At 44.4% G+C, this 17,530-nt stretch overlaps 1 protein-coding gene and 1 pseudogene across 1 annotated transcript in view; one reads left to right on the plus strand and one right to left on the minus strand.

The window, feature by feature from the left end:
• Positions 1-338: 338 nt before the first annotated feature.
• The window catches only part of MTA (methylthioadenosine phosphorylase), a 52,352-nt gene continuing 35,160 nt past the window's right edge, over positions 339-17,530 (plus strand). The window contains exons 1-4 of the mRNA XM_011770480.3: positions 339-497; positions 12,788-12,874; positions 14,064-14,122; positions 15,376-15,543. Coding sequence (XP_011768782.1) covers positions 465-497; positions 12,788-12,874; positions 14,064-14,122; positions 15,376-15,543 — 347 coding nt within the window. The 5' untranslated portion in view covers positions 339-464. The remainder of the gene's footprint in view (positions 498-12,787; positions 12,875-14,063; positions 14,123-15,375; positions 15,544-17,530) is intronic.
• On the minus strand, positions 9,016-10,538 carry LOC112429600 (tubulin beta chain-like; annotated as a pseudogene).

The raw sequence follows: 17,530 nt of genomic DNA on the forward strand, positions 1-17,530 counted from the left end.
TTTTGCTGCTGAGGCCTCTGACGCCACGAATATCCGGCCAAGCAGGGAGTGCTGCTGTTCCTTACAGGGTTTTTGTGAATGTTAAGTAAGCCAATTAAAGTCCAAAACACGCAGTCTGGAACAATACAGCGCTCGATAAATTGTCTCCATTATTATCATTATCCGTTAGTTACAACTGGGGATTAAAAAAAAAAAAAAAACCGACAAATACCCGGAGAACCGGAAAGGTCTGCAAAAGAGGCGGAACGCGGGAACTTCGATTTGGGGAAGGGGTGGCGGGGGAGATCCCACACAAGCAGCCAATCCAGCTGTCCCGGGGAGGAAGAGGAGGAGTCAAGGCCCGCCCCGGGTCCCCGCACTGCTCAGTCCCGCTCTGTGAGGTTGGCACGGTTGCAGCTCTTCGGTCCCTTTGGTTCTCTTAGTCCCGAGCGCTCGCCCACTGCAGCTTCCTTTCCCGTGCAGATATGGCCTCTGGCACCACCACCACCGCCGTGAAGGTGAGATGAGCCCTCCCAGCCGCAGCGGTTCGCCCTGCCGGGTGCCTTCTCGCCCCCGCCCCGGAGTACCGCGCCTCCCGGGGCCATACGCCCGGCCCGCGCGCCCCTGCCGCGGCGGGGAGGGACTGGGGCTGGGCACTCGGGACTCACTTGCCGCTCGAGGAAAGGGTACGCTTGCGAATGATCCCCTCCCCGATACACACACACACACACACACACACACACACACACACACACACACACACACACCACCTTTTGGCTCATCTGCACCCGCTGCCCGTAGGGCGTAGGCACCCCTTTAGAGAGAGGTGTCGTGGATGGGAGAGGCTGCGCCCAGGCCGCCACCATTCCTGAGCACCACTCTTCTCCCGAGAAAGACACCCGGCTAGAGCCAGCAGGTGTCCGGGCGCCTGCAGCTTCTGTGACCATCTCCTAGTGCCTTGCGGGACTCCAGCTTCCGCTCTCTGACTCTGCTTGCTGCCTGTGGCCCACGTGGGAGAACTGCTTACTTGCTCTTTTGCATGCTTCCGGCTTCTTCCTCCGAACGTAGGCCTCCGTGCTGAAGTTTTCCCCAGCAGCGCAATGCTGTAGGGGTTCTGAGACTTTCTTCGAAAAGTACAGGCGTCCCTTTTTAGGGCTGCACCGTTTGGAGGCGTCTGGCTTCAAACTGCTTTGTTTTGCAGCCTTGCAAGTTAGAATTCAATTTCCTTGTGCCCTAGGCCCTGAGAGGTCTCGATACAAGGAATCATTGTGCGGTGGGAAGCTTTGTGCTGGAGAGGGCTCAAGTTCTGAGAGTAGCAGCTGGCTTCCCTGGGGTTTTAAATACTTCTCTCCTGGTTAGTATTCCGAGAGAGAATTACAGCACATAAAGAAAAATTGACGCTAAAACTTAAGACCTCTTCTAGGGAGTTTATTACTGGCTAAGAACGCAGTTAACTTGTTTGATTTTTAGAAATTTTTGACCTGTGGGATAGGAAGGTCTGCGATCTTCTCCAGAGCATCTCGATACCCTACACTCGACTGCAGTTTTCCCGGGAGAAGGCGAATCTCTGCGGTCAGTGTGTAATCAGCCAGATTAGTTTATTAAGCCCTTGCAGGTTTAAATGAGCCACTTAGAATGAGAGGAATGGTGAAGGGTGTTGCATCCAGCCTTACATATGAAACTTATTTTGTCATTTTGAGAAGAATCTTGCATCCAGCAACTATTTATAGAAGGGCTCGCCCCTGCCTTCATGGTTTGGCGGAAACAAGGCAGAAATGGTTTTCATGAAGCTCGTGTGAAGTATGTGACTACTCTTGGGTGCTCATCTATAAACTGAGAATTTTACTGCCGAATTTGCTGGGAGAGCTAGAATTAAATTGTCTATGTTGCACATGGTTGAAGCTTATTAAGTGGTAGTGCTTATAAGTGGGGGAACTGAGATTAATTTTGAGTGACCTTTTCCCCAACAATTATTAAGTTATTGTGTTAGGTATCATTTCACCTTACCCTTGCAGGAATACACTTCGAATGCCATTAAAAATAGAGAGATGGTGTTTGAAACAGTCTTACTTCAATCTGATTAGCATTCTCCCTGCCACACGGTTTCCCTTCAAATTAATGCAGTGCATTTAAGTGCAGAATGGGCAGTGTGATTCTCAGAGACCTGATGTAAATATTGAATAATGTGTATTTTTTATCTTGGCAAGCTTCTGGATATAAAATTAAGAGATACATATGGTGCCAGGACTGCCTGCTGATTTCTCCTTCAGTTTAGAACAGATGACAGCTTTGCTGTTGAGATTCCATGATGCCAGCACCATATTCCCCAGACTTCTAAGGCAACATTCTGTATAGAAAATGTGAGGTGCCAGTGTCCAGAGCAAAATAAGTTAAAAAAAAAACCACATCCTATTCCCAAATTATAGAATAATGGGACTGGAAAATGTTCCTTCAAGACCATCCGTATAACCACACAAATCCCTTTTGCGGGTGTAAAGTTGAGGTCCAGAAAGGTCAGCTAAGGTGTCCAGAATTACACAGCTGGACCTAGATAAGGACACAATTGGGCCTAGAGCCTGGCATTCCACCAACTAGATGTGAGGCATTTCTGAAATCTGAAGTGTGGTCTCTTTGCCCTGTTTTCTTGTGACTTAATGCACAATTAAAATGAGCACTTGATAGAATGTCCATCTTGAAGAGGGAGGCAGAGTGCGAGCAGAAAGCAGGCTGTCTCCAGTGCCTGCTGGACACCACCCAGGTAGAGGTGTAGGAGGCACATGTGTGTCTGAGCCCCATTGGTGTCGCTGGCAGGTCCTTTGAGAGGTGGCTGGATTTAAATACAGTAATGTGTAACACATTCAGTCCAGTTCTAGGTACTCCTTTAATGTCAGCCCAAGTACCTCTCTTTTTAAAATAGAGATATGAACAGGGAATGGATCTTAAATTCATCCTCAATTTAAGAGGTGCAGTTAACTCATGCAAGTGAAAGATTCCACTGAGTTTTGGATTGACAGTATAATAGTTGGCGAATCTTTCAAATCTAGCCATCTACTGGTGGAATCCTATTCAAAAATATTTATTGAATACCTGCCAGACACTGGGGATGCATCTTTGAGTAAGCAAGGCCTTTATTTTCTTCAAGTTTATATTCTAGTCAGGGTGGAAAACCAACTGACATGAAAGTGAAACAGCAGTAAGATTCCATTGGGTGAGGGGTGTCAGAAAAGACTCCTAGGGAGGTGGATTTTAAGCTATGCAGTAGTCTGCCTCCAAAATCTGTATGTTGAAACCTAATCGCCAATGTGATGGTATTAGAAGATGGGGCCTTTGGGCATGATTGGGTCATAAAGGTGGAGCCCTCATGAATGGAATCAGTGCCCTAGAGAGCTGCCTTATTCCCTCCACTAAGTGAGAGGACACCATCTATGAGCCAAAACGTGGGCCTTCCCCAGACACTGAATCTGCTGTGACCTTAGACTTGCTAAGCCTCCAGACTATGAGAAATTTCTGCTGTTTATAAGCCACGCAGTCCTAAGATACCTTGTTATAGCAGCCTGAATGGACTTAAACAAGCTGATAGTGAAAATAAGGATAAAGATCCAAGTGAAGACCTGAGGAGAGAGATGGGGGTAGGAGAGCAAAAACCAAGGTGTCGCAGCAGTGAGCTCAATGTAGTGAGAATGGAAATTACGGATGCACAGTGAGAATTGGGTGGATGCAGCTCATAAGGCCATCCTTATAGACCACAATCAAGAATTTTGATTTTAAATGTTTTGGAAACTGTTGAAGAGCAGCAGGTGGCATTTGATTTACATTTTAAAATGGTTACCCTGGCTGTTGTGTACAGAATAGCCAGTGGGCAGGGGAAGAGCTAAGAGATCAGGCCAGAAGTCTTGGTGTTGGTGCTGAAGTCTAGGGTGGGAGCCATGGAGATGGTGAGGAATAATGAGATTGGGGATAGAATTTGCAGGTAAGATGTGGGGAGTGCGGGAAGAAGAACAGGATGATTTCTGCTTTTGACCTGGAAAAGCAAAAAGATGGTGGTACTGGTGGGTCATTTCAAAGTGGGCGATAAGGGGCCATGAGTGACTCCTTGGAGCCAAGGAGGGTGAGTGTAGGATTCCTTCCTCCCAGATACTGCTGGTTAGGGGGCCAGAGGCTGAGATGCTGAGGGGTCTCTTTGCTGTAGGAGCAGAGTGGGTGGCAGGTTGAGGGAAGGAGAAAACCACCTGGAGTGAGAGTAATTGAAACAGGCTTTTTTGTGGTTCACTGCAGTGAGAGGTGGTCCAGGCAGGGAGTAAGACTATTACTTGGGGGGTAGCCATGGAGAGAGGCAGCAGGAGCCAGAGGCTATGGGATTAACACCGCTATTGTCTGAGAGGACCTCAGGGAGACATTGTCCTCCAGCATCAGCCAAGGGCAGGTAGTATTCCTGAGAGAGGGCCAAACTAGTCTTTGGCACCCAAATAGAGGGCATTCTGGAGGGCTCCAGCAGTGTACCATGACTCCCCTGGGCAGCCTCCCAGCTTTCACTCTGGGAGATTAAAAATAAGACTTGGCCAGGCGCAGCGGCTCATGCGTGTAATCCCAACACTTTGGGAGGCCCAGATGGGCAGATCACCTGAGCTCAGAAGTTCAGGACCAGCCTGGGCAACATGATGAAACCCCATCTCTACAAAAAATACAAAAATTAACTCGGCATGGTGCTGCACGCCTGTAATCCCAGCTACTCAGGCGGCCAAGGTGGGCGAATCCCTTAAACCCAGAAGGCAGAGGTTGCCGTGAGCAGAGATTGCGCCATTGCACTCCAGCCTGGGCGACAAGAGTAAGATCCTGCCTCAAAATAATAATGATGATAATAATAATAACAACAACTGGTTAATCATGGTTGCTGTGACAAGGAGGGGATATGGTCCCATTGTGGGTTGGTAGTGAGCTGTAAACATAATGATATTAAGGGAGATGGACAAGTCATGGTTTGTAGACCTTGGAACATGGGCCTTTACACTCTCCGCTTGGCTGTCTCGAGTGTGGCCTACAAGGGCCTTCAGCCTGAAAGTCCTAGTGTGGCCATCTGAAACTGAGGACAACCCATAGGCCCCAGTTGAAAATCAGATGACCAACGAGCCTTCATTTTTTTGCCTAGGGACACAAGGGCATTTTGGGCAGGATAATTACTTCTTTTGCAGGACTGTCCCAAGCATTGCGGGACATGGAGTACAACCCTTAACCCCCTCCGCAGAAATGCCATTAGCACTCCCCATAGTCATGACAACAGCCAGAAATAGCCCTGTTTCCAGACACCCCCAGGAGAGCTGTTTGACATTTAGTTGAGGACCCTAAGGCAAAATCACAAAAAGACTACCTGCCGAAGAGAGGTAGGAGCAGCCAGGTTTTGTACTGCTCAGCAGAGTAAAAGGAGGAAATAAGGGCTTTTTTTGTTGCTTTGGGGAAGTTTATTTTGATTTTTTATTTTTGCCAGGAGTGGTAGGGCATACAGAAACAGTGACTGATATTAATACATTATTTCCCTTTATTCTCTTGATAATTGTATGGATTAAGTAAAAATCTTACCCCTATAGGTGCAGTTGAGGAAGCAGTTAAGGAAAATGTTTGTATGCAGTGGATCCTGGATCCTTACCTGTGGTTGTTGTCGTGGCATTCCAGTCTGTGCCTCAAAAGCATCTAAAGCAGTGGTTCTCAAAGTGTGTCATGCATTCATATCACCTGGTCATTTGCTAGAAATGCAAGTTCATAGGCCCCACCCCAGTCCCAGTGAATCAGAAACTCTGGGGCTGGGGCCCAGCAATCTAGGTTTTGACAAGCCTTAGAATATTCAGATGTCCACTGAAGTTTGACAGCCACTGACCTAGAGAGCTTTGGAAAGGGTGACCATCTGCATTTTTAAGAAGCTCTTCCCTTAGTGTAATAGTTTCATGTTGCTGCTCTAACAATTTTCACAAATGGAGTGGCTTAAGACAACGCAAATGAGGCCGGGCGCGGTGGCTCATGCCTGTAATCATGGCGGTTTGGGAGGCTGAGGTGGGTAGGTCGCTTGAGCTAAGGAGTTCAAGACCAGCCTGGGCAGTATGGTGAAACCCCATCTCTGCAAAAAATACAAAAAAAAATTAGCCAGGCATTGTGGTGCATGCTTATAGTTCCACCTCCTTGGGGACAGGAGAATCACTTGAACCCAGGAGGTTGAGGCTGCAATGAGCTGAGATTTCACCACTGAGCTCCAGCAGCCTGGGTGACAAAGTGAGACTATTTCAAACACACACACACACACACACACACACACACACACACACACACACACACACACACAGAGATGTATTCTCTTACAGTTCTGGAGTCCACAAATCCAAAATGAGTCTTACAGGGCTAAAATTAAAGTGTCTGTCGGGCTGGTTCCTCTTATAAAATCCATTTCCTTGCCTTTTCAGTTTTCTGAACCTGTAGAACCATGAGCTAAATAAGCCTCTTTTCTTTATAAATTACCCTGTCTCCGGTATTCTATTATAGAAGCAGAAAACAGACTAAGAAAACTGTTGTGCTTGTAAGAGATTGGGACACAGACACATAGAGAGGGAAGACCATGTGAAGACACGTGGAGAACGCTGCCATCTCCAAGCCAAGGAGACTGACCTTAGAAGAAACCAATCTCAATCTCACCTTAATGTTGGACTTCTAGCCTCCAGAACTATGAGGAGATAAGTTTCTGTTGCTTATGGGGAAAACCCATTTCCTTGCCTTTTTAAGCTTCTGGAGACACCAGGACTTCTTGGCCCATGGCCCCACATCATGTCCCCTTTTCTCTCCCTCTGCTTCTATCATTATATCACTTTCTTCCTCATTTGACCTTCTTGCCTCCTTGTGATTTCATTTAGGTCCCACCCAGATAATCTAGTATAATCTCCCCATCTCAAGATCCTGGATTTAATCATATTTGAGGCAGGTTCTGGGAATTAGGATGTAGCTAGGATCTCTTTGGGGCAGGGGCATTATTCAGCTTACCACACTTAGCCCATGTTTTAGAAATTTATGGTCTAGGCCCTAGAGCAAGTTGCTCAGTTCTGAGGGCGCTTTAGAACCACCTGCAGAGCTTTAAAAACAAACTACGCCTTGCCCAGCTAATCAGAATCGCTGGGGCCTGGGCTTTGGTATTGAAAGCAGGAGAGGGGGAACGTCCTAGTATCCAGCAGCTGGCTCAGGAGAGTGGATGGGTCCCACTGTTGTTCCACAAGCATAGGAGAGCTCTAACAAATACAGTATGCATTAGGGAAAATCCTCCTCTGAAAATATCTGGCCATTTCAGCAGGTGAAGTGTGTCTTCAAGAGGGTGTCTGTCCTTTAGACTGCTATCTGTACTTTACAAGGGGCGTTTGGTCAAATAAAAACCATGGATGTTTTGAGCCCTTGGGTCGTCCAAGCTTATCCGACTAAAATATAGAGTCACTGTATTAGTTCGCTAGGACTGCTATAACAAAGCACTACAGACTGGGTAGCTTATGCAGCAGAAGCATTATCTCCTCACAGCTCTGGAGGTTAGAAGTCCAAGATCAAGGTGAGATCAAGGTGGATTTCTTGTAAGGTCAGTCTCCTTGGCTTGTAGATGGCAATGTTCTCCATTTGTCTTCACAGGGTCTTCCCTCTGTATGTGCTTATATCTCAATCTCTTATACGGACAACAGTTTTCTTAGTCTGTTTTCTGTTGCTGTAACAGAATACCTGAGACAGGGTAATTTATAAAGAAAAGAGGTTTATGTAAAAGAAATGAAAGGGAGACCAGGGAGATAGGAAAAGGAAACACAAAAAAGAGAGAGACAAACTCTGCTTCATAACAACCCACTCTTACTGGAACTAATCCAACCCAATGAGAGCAAGAACACCCTCCCCTGGGACTGCATTCATCCCTTAATGGGGGTGGATTATTACCGCAGCTTATGATTCAAACTCCTCTTAAAGGTATTACCTCCCAGCATCACTGTATTTGGGGAACAAGCCTCAACATGAGTTTTGAAGATGACCACATTCAAACCATAGCATGAGCTATACTGTATTAGGGCCCATCCCAGTGACCTCATTTGATCTGAATTACGTCTTTAAAAACTGCAAATACAGTCACATTCTGAGGTACTGAGAGTTGGAACTTCAACATATGAACTTAGGGGAGACACAGTTCCATCCATAACCATTACCTACAAGGGTGGCCTACAGAGGGGGGTGTCTTTTCTGAGATGAAGCCCCCAGCTATCCCTGTGGACCCTATTGCAGGTTTTTAACAGTCCTCCCAGCCTGAGACAGTTGGTTGCTCCCTCCCATACAGCTAGGCTTCCGGGATTTTGCAAGGCCCTGACAGGCCTCAAAGCCGTGTCAGCCTAATAATGAGGGCTTCTGTCTGCTGTGCTTGCCAAAATTGTTATGGCAACCAGATCTGAAGGACTGCAATGCTCAGATCGGGCTGTGCCAGCTCCGGCTCTGGCTCACTTACCTCATCATGAGCTTGAGGCACTCAGAGGGAGCCCATCTCCCTGGCATGAGCTGGTCTCAAATGCTTGGGGTCATGGTATTTTGAGAATGCCATTATAGAGTGCTGGGTTCCTTACGGCAGTGCGCCCAGGCCTCAAAGTGATGGTGAATGGTTTCTGGGACGAAGAAGGGTTGGTAAAATCCTTTGTAGCCAGGTACTAGTGGAAATAGACACAGAGTAGGGGCTAGTATGCACCCTTTCCACATTGCTGGAAGTAACCGTTCTGAGCAGGTGAGCTGGTATTTGGATAAATGCTTTCACAGTCTTAGAGAAGTCAGACCCTTGGATTGATTTGCTCTTGAACAAAAATTTTTTTTTCACTATGAAAATGCTTTCTTTGGGGTGTCTTTAGAACATGTGATGTCAAGACACAAAGAACAGCAAGTGCACATACAGTAAGACATATCTGTCATAGAACAGATTGTGTGTGAATAAAGGGTTCACATCACTTCCACCCTTTACACAGTAACAGAAGGCTTTAGGCCACCTACCTCTTCCTTGGCTCACTCAAACTCTTCTTCCTCCTCATCCGTGGCCTCCTGCTACTGCTGGTATTCAGACACCAGGTTGTTCATGTTGCTCTCAGCCTCAGTGAATTCCATCTCGTCCATGCCCTTGCCCGTGTACCAGTACAGGAAAGCTTTGCACCGAAACACACCTGTGAACTGCTCTGAGATGGACTTGATCAGATCCTAAATAGCAGTGTTGTTGCCAGTGAAGGTGGCAGACATCTTTAGCCCCCAGGGTGGGAAGTCCATACAGCTGTTTTTATATCTTGGGGGATCCAACCAACAAAGTAGCTGCTGTCATGTTTTGGGCATTAAGCATTTGCCTGTCCACCTCCTTCATGGACATGTGACCCCTGAACATGGCAGCCGCCATTAGGTAGCAGCCATGGCAGAGGTTGCAGGCAGCCATCATGTTCTTGGCATCAAACATCTGCCAGGTGGGCTTATGCACCATCAGGGCCTGGTACTGCCGGTTGTCCTGGCTGGTCAGCAGGGCGAAACCAAACATGAAGTGCAAGTGGGGGAATAGGACCATGTTCACGGCCAGCTTCTGCAAGTCAGCATTGAGTTGGCCAGGGAAGTGCAGACAGATGGTGACCCCACTCATGGTTGCAGACACCAGGTGGTTCAAGTCACTGTAGGTAGGTGTGGGCAGCTTTAGGGTTCTGAAGCAGATGTCATAGAGAGCTTTATTATCAATGCAGAAAGTCTAGTTTTGAGAAGTTTGGTTTGATGATCAGTCAGTGGAAAAGTGTGGCATGAGCCACTAGCTTTTAAAATCTTTCAAGGACCTTGATTGACTCCATATTTCAGAACTCTATCTTGTGTAATAAAGAAGTCCTGGCTGGGCAGAAATTCCATCTCAGGTCTTGAACACATTTCTTACACAGTCTAGAATTAACTGAACTGGGGACTGACGCTTCCGGCCCAGGAGGCCTGGCAGGGTCTTGTCATTGTTTCCTGAGCGTGGATGAAGTCATTGAGAGTTTTCCTCCCCTCTGAGACGATTCACTCAGATACTGGAGTCACTGTTTCTGTGCTTGTTCTGTGACCTTCGTCATGAACTTGACCTCTCTGAGCATGATGCCTCATAACATGGAGACCAAAAAAACTTTTCTAATAAGGTGTAATGTTATGAAGGACTCCAGGGGATATTGGGAGAGGGCAGATCGTGGTGGTTAAGCTTGAAAGACCTGGATTTCTATCCCAGCTTTGCTCCTTATGATTTGCTCTTGGATGTTTTTAGTTTTTATGCTTCTCTTTCTTCGTTTGTAAAATGGGTAGCATTCTGTAGGGCCCATCTTATGGTCGTGATGATGAAATAAGGTAAGACCACTGAAGCACTTAGCACAGTGCCTATAACATGTAAGTCCACAGACACAGTTACTTTATTACTAAGGCAGTATTGAGTTGACACAAACTTAGAGACTCAAGGGAATGTGGATAGCATTGGGCCATCAGTGCTTGGGTACTTCGTCCCAGTTGTACTTTGCTGTGGAGCCAGCAGGTGGCGACATTGGCCACATCTTGGCCCTGCTGGCCTCCATCTTAGAGGTCCAGTTTCCTGGGATGGCGTGACTCAGTTGCTACGCGTGTCCCTGTATCCGTCGCACAATGTAGGTTTCCATAAACAACTGGACCTAGTTAAGTGAATGGATGGGCTTGCCAGCAGATCATTCCAGAGCAGTAGCCACTCTTGCTTTCATGTCCAGGGCTACTACACGTTCCTTGCTGAGGGCTGAGTTGCCAGCTACCTAGTGCAGAGTCATTATGCAGTCAGGTGGTGCAGACTGAAGCTTGGGGCTGCTGAGAGTGAGCTCAGGGGCTCTGAATTTCAGCAGGACACCTGGTTAGCATTTCTCAACAACTGCTACAATGCTGGACAAGTTCACGTAAACTCAGAGGGTGGCTCCAAACAAAGCCCAACTTGATTTGTGTATTTGATCCCGAGCATCCAGTGTTGAATCCGGAATCTGAGATGCCATGGCTCAGGGAACACCCAGAGACAGCCAGGTCAAAGTAGTGATAAAATCTAGTAACTGAATCCCAGGGAGTTGGCTGAGAGTAATTTCAGAGTCAGCAGTTCATATCTGTGTCCCAGGTGAGGATGGGAGCTGGATGGTTTCTTAGCTTCCTCGTGACCTGTGGTGCTTCAGAGGTCCATGGAATGAAGGGTAAGTTGGAGAAGCCAGGCTAAGGAAGGGTTGGGATTTCCTAAAACAGCATGAATTTTTGTTATTTTCTATTGAAGTGCCGTTATTTAAATTTATTGACTTAAGTGAACACTTCTGTTGATTTGAAAGCTATAATACTGGTTACCCTTTAACAATAATGTTAAGTTCATTGACATAAAGTACGTTAACCTGTTGTGGTTTTAATAATATACCTCCACAAGATGGCGCCAACATCAAAACCTGGCTTTGCCACTTAAGGAAATTGTGGTGGACAGTCACAAATTATGTAACCATGTCACGGGAAACAGGCAGAGTTCTTCATTAAAAACTTCACTAAATTGTCCTTATTTTCTTGTTTGTTTTTTGTTGTTGTTGCTTTTGTTTTTTTGTTTTTTGTTTTTTTCAGGAAACTGAGGCAGAAAGGTAACCATTTTTTTACGTGTTGATAGGACTCAACTTGTGTAACCTGACCTGAAAATTATTTAATTCAGATGTTCACTGAATTCTTAACTCTGGAATTTTTTCTTGAGGCCTAATTTATTTAGTTACCCAAGTGACAATAGATTTAAAGCTTTTCATTGAAAAACAACAATGCCCAGGTCACTTTGCATTAATTAGGTTTCTATAAAGTTAGCCTGGCACTATTTACTTTGTCCTTTAGGAAGTACCAGCCCAAGGAAATTTCCCTAATGATTTGTTACTTAATTTTTAGTTTTAACAGTTTAGTTAATATTTATTTATTTTTATAATTGTTCTTGTTTCTGTTTCTTAATCATCAAATTAGATCAACTCTCAGGTTTCTTTAACTCAGACAAGGACTTTCAAGATAATCTCTGAAAAATGCAATACAATTCATGAACTTAAAAAAAACTTATAACTACCTTTTGAATTACTTATTTATGTTTACATAAATGTATTTACTGAGTAGTATACATGAGTATCCTATATGTATATCTACAATATGTAAATGTGAATTTGCATACATATATGAATGATTGTTTTCATAAATGTATATGCGGGTAACTTTTCATGCTATTTCAGTCTCCTCTGTCTGCATTCTCTCCTAGCTCTGTGATTCTAATGGCGTGGGAAAGATAATCTCTCATTTCTTTATCAAATAGAACAGTGAGGAGAAATCACTACCAAATGGAATACCTAATATTTTATATCGCAGCAGTCTTCTGGACATTCTTTACTCTGTAGTCCATTTGACAGAGAAACAAAATTGATTAGAAGGTACTTTCCACTACCATATTTGCCTACTTTTAGGTTTGACTTTCTAACTTGAGTTGGTTAAAGTACCTGTCTGTGCTGACTTGTAATTTAGACAGTCAGAAGTAAATGTGATGTAGTCCAAAAAGGTGCCCTACATTTTGGTTATTTCTAGAATATAGAAGGCCTTCAAATATTTGTTGGTTTTTATAGAAGGCTTTGAAATATTTGTGGATTGTTGTTCAGTAATTTTCAGATTTCAAAAAAATAGGGCTTGGTAGGAATGGAGAAGAGCATATGAATAAATGAATTTGCTTAGAATTTTATTTCTAATAAAAATTACCAAATACAATAATCTTCTCTGTCTTTTTCTCTCTTAGATTGGAATAATTGGTGGAACAGGCCTGGATGATCCAGAAATTTTAGAAGGAAGAACTGAAAAATATGTGGATACTCCATTTGGCAAGGTTAATATGTCCAATTAGTGGAGACATGTTAGTTTTTTCATTTCTCCTTGCTGGCTTGATTTTTAAATTAAAAAAAAAAAAAATTGCTTTTGTTTTGGCAGCCCAGGGCTGTCTGCTCACAGCAGAGAGGGCCAGAAGTGCTACTGTTGGGTTCCATCAGCTGAGAAGGTATCTGACGGATGCCTCAGACTTTGATGTTTTGAGAAAATGGCTACTGGATATGTACATCACTTCTCAAATTCTGTTGCTAGAAATCGGATACTCATTTCAGACCACAGACTCATTCCAGACTGTACTTTTCAAATCTACATTCAAATCACCTAATATGGGGCCAATAGGTCACACCACACTAATTATGGGACAGGCCGATGACTAATAGGATGAATTATTATGAAGTGGCATTTGAGTGAAAAGAACTGTTTTGGGGAATGAGAACATGCCTCATGTTAGTTGAATGCATAACTGAGCTAGAAATAAAACGTTCCTCCTTTTATAGGAGAGGTTGCTTGTTCTCCAATCCCGTGTCACTTAGCCTATGCCAGGGTGAGGGTGTCTGCATTCTCCTAATTTCATATTGCTACGTCCTCTGGTCCTTCTGTAAGATCTCTCTATCTGGCTGTCCCAACCAAACCCTCCTTTTCAGCTAAATTCTTAGGTTGACCTTGCGTGCTCCCAGTCCTGCAGTCATCTTGGTTCATTTTCTTAAACCCCTTGGTTCTAAGGGTCTTTCCAACCTTTGTTACCTCAAGTCATTTCCAGGATCATCTTAGACCTGGTTAACACAAGCAGACATTTCCAGTGCTGAGTTCTTAGTGTCATGACAGTGACTTCTTATCCTTTCTGCCTTTCACCCTCATACCTGTTCTTGAACCTGCCCAATAACCTTGACACATCTAAGTTTGACCAGTCTACCGTCATAGTCCCCTGGGGTACTCGTTACGAATAGATCTGACTAAATGGTACCTACACAGGTACTCATGGTAACCTTGAGTCCTGTGAATCTATGCTTGCAAGAGGGATCAATAAGTGATTGATTAAATGATTATATTGATAATCAGATCTTGCCTCTTCTCTAAGTTGTGTCCTCAGACTCTTCAGATTCCATGAGTACTGTTGTGGTTGAATAATTTTAATTTACATACCTGTTTTTAAATCACTGAATTAATTGACATTTTTTCATTGTATGCAGCCATCTGATGCCTTAATTTTGGGGAAGATAAAAAATGTTGATTGCGTCCTTCTTGCAAGGTATGGTATTGTAAGCTTTTTGGATGTTACTACTAAAGGATAATTTAAACTTAAATTCTGGAAAGAGTAAAGATACAGGTATGAGTTTTTATATGTTGACAGAATCAGAACATCTTAGTAACCTTTATTTACAATGTTTCATTTTTGGTTAAGTTATATTGACTTAGGAGATCAAAGATCTCATGCCCTTGCCCCTTAGATTGGGAAAGTAGATCAGATGACTAAAATCAAAGCTCTGGTTTTAGTTCTAAATGAAAGAAGAAATGTTTTGTTCATTTTTCCCCCTTTCTTATAAAGATAAAGAAAAACAATCCATCATTAATGACCTCTTGCTAGTAGTAGTTATATATCTGTGGAGAGTGGGCTTAGGGCTTCTGAAGTGGGTTACTTGTGTCTGTGCTGTTGTTTCCTTAAGGAGGCTGGTGCTGCTCCGTATTACAGAGGAGGCCAAGTCATTTTTATCCCATTGTTAGAAATTAGTCAAGATATATGTATGAGTTCTCTACTGTTGTGTAACAAATTATCACAAATTTAGCAGCTTAAAAGAGCACACATGATCTCCTGGTTCCTGTTGGTCAGAAGTCTGGCACAGCTTAGCAGGTCCTCTGCTTGTGGTTGCACAAGGCCCCACAAGGCATATTCAAGGCCTGAGTTCCCATCTGGAGCTTGAGGTCCTTGTTCAAGCTCATGTGGCTGTAGGAGAATTCACTTCCTAGAAGTTACAGGGCAGAGGCCTTTGGCTCCTAGAGGTGGTTCACATTCCGTCGTGTGGCCTGCTCCACAGGCTGTTCATTTGGCAGCAGCTTGCTGCTTGCTATTAGGGTATGGCAAAGGTGCTAGAAGTCACCTCCATGGCTAGGCTGTACCTTGCAAGCATGCAGGAGGCCAGTAGGAGAATCTCACGTGCATGCTTGCAAGGTAGAGCCTAATCATGGGAGTGACTTATAGCCCATTTGCCATTTTCTAATGGCCAGATGCAAGTCCCAGGTTCACTGACACTTTATACAGAGCATGACAGTGGGAACCACACTACGCTCTGTCTGCCAGTCTACATTTTTGAAACAGAAGTGGCTTCTCAGAATCCAGGGAACCTAAATTTTAGTTTTAGTTGGTCTCTGGAGTGGGTTCTAGGAGACCCCCTGTGTTAGTCTGTGGTCATTGCTAGAGAATCACTTAATTTTTTCTGGACTCTAGGAGAAAACAGTTGGTGGTGTGTTCATCACAGGTTGACGATTTCTTCTGTCCTTCCTTAGGCATGGAAGGCAGCACACCATCATGCCTTCAAAGGTCAACTACCAGGCGAACATCTGGGCTTTGAAGGAAGAGGGCTGCACACATGTCATAGTGACCACAGCCTGTGGATCCTTGAGGGAGGAGATTCAGCCCGGTGATATTGTCATTATTGATCAATTCATTGACAGGTAAGCAGTCATACAAAATGCTTTAGGCTATTGTAGCTTGTAGCTGGTCATTTCCAGCTCAAATGGACGATGTTTGGGAACCAGCAGGGAAACCGGGAGGGCAGGGCCACAGACTTTCTTGCCATTTTTTTTTTCTTTTTTTTTTTGGGCGGGGGGACAGAGCCTCACTCATCACCCAGGCTGGAGTGCAATGGCATGAACTCGGCTCACTGCAACCTCCGCCTTCCAGGTTCAAGCAATTCTTCTGTCTTAGCCTCCCGAGTAGCTGGGACTACAGGCGCCTGCCATAATGCCCAGCTAATTTTTGTGTTTTTAGTAGAGATGGAGTTTCACCATATTGGTCAGGCTGGTCTTGAACTCCTGACCTCAGGAAATCACTTACCTCGACCTCCCAAAGTGCAAAGTGCTAGGATTACAGGCGTGAGCCACCGCACCCAACCTGCTTTAAGCTTTTCATTGTGAGTTTTTGTTTTTGAATTTTAATTGACAAATGATAAATGTATATATGAGGTATAACATTATGTTTTGATACATGTATACATTGTACAATGATTAGCAAAGCTAATTAACGTATTACCCCACATATCATCTTTGGTGCTGAGAACATTTGATTTTTACTTTAACAATTTTGAAATACATAATACGTTGTCATTAGTTATAATCACCCTGCAGTATAATCTCAAAAACTTATTCCTCCTGTCTAACTGAAATTTTGTGCTTTGATCAACATCTCCCAAAACCCCAGCCCCTGGTAACCTTTCTACTCTTTACTTCCATTAGTTTGACTTAGTTAGATTCCACATATACGTGAGATCATGCAGTATTTGTCTTTCTGTGAATGGTTTATTTCACTTAACATAATGTCCTGCAGGTTCACCCATGTTGTGGCAATTGACAGAATTGCCTTCTCTTTTAAGGCTAAATGGTATTTCGTTGTGTATATCGACCACCTCTTCTTTATCTGTCCATCTGTTGTTGGACATTTATGATGCTTCCATGTCTTGGCTATTGTGAATAATGCTGCAGGGACCATAGAAGGGCTGATGTCTTTCTTGACATAAAATTTCATTTCCTTATACACCCTGAGATGGGATTGTTGGATCACGTGGTAGTTGATGTTTTTAGTTTTTTGGGGAATTTTAGTAACGGCTGTATTTATATTCCTACCAGCAGTATACAAAGGTTCTGTTTTTGTCACATCCTCATCAACACTTACTATGTTTTGTCTTTTCAATAAAGGTCATTTGTGGCCTGGCACAGTGGTTCCCGCCTGTAATCCTAGCACTTTGAGAGGTTGAAGCAAGAGGATTGCTTGAGCCCAGGAGTTTGAAACCAGCTTGGGCAACATAATGGGACCTTGTCTCTATAAAAAATAAAACAAAAATTAGCCAGGTGTGTTGGTATACACCTGTTGTCCCAGCTACTTAGGAGACTGAGGTGGGCGGATCGCTTGAGCCTGGGAGGTCAAGGCTAGAATGATTCATGAATGCACCACTGCACTCCAGCCTGGATGACAGCAAAAAAAAAAAAGCCATTCAAACAGGTGTGAGGTGATACCTTATTGTGGTTTTTATTTGCATTTTCCTAATGACTAGTGATGTTGAGCATTTTTCATACAGCTGTTGTCCATTTATGTGTCTTCTTTTGAGGAATGTCTATTCAAGTCCTTTGCCTACTTTTTTAATCAGGTTGTGTTTTTGGAACTTTCTTTCAGTTAGTTTCCTTACGTGGTGCCAAAAAGGTTGGGGGCCGCTGTACTAGGGCCACCCCCTCCCCTATTCCTAGTAGAAATAATTGCCTCTCAAAATGCTCTGGATGAAGACAGGAGCCTCCTGGGCTGGGTGGAGAGTGGGGAGTAGCACAGAGTTAAATCATTTGGGGATCCTTCCACAGTCCCCCATCCAATCACCCTGCCTACCACCTCAGTCCATGCTGCTCCTCCCGTCAGTTATCTCTGAGCTTACGGCACTCACAGCCCTCTCCTAGA

Source organism: Macaca nemestrina, chromosome 14, assembly GCF_043159975.1.
Source record: "Macaca nemestrina isolate mMacNem1 chromosome 14, mMacNem.hap1, whole genome shotgun sequence".
Taxonomy (NCBI): Eukaryota; Metazoa; Chordata; class Mammalia; order Primates; family Cercopithecidae; genus Macaca; species Macaca nemestrina.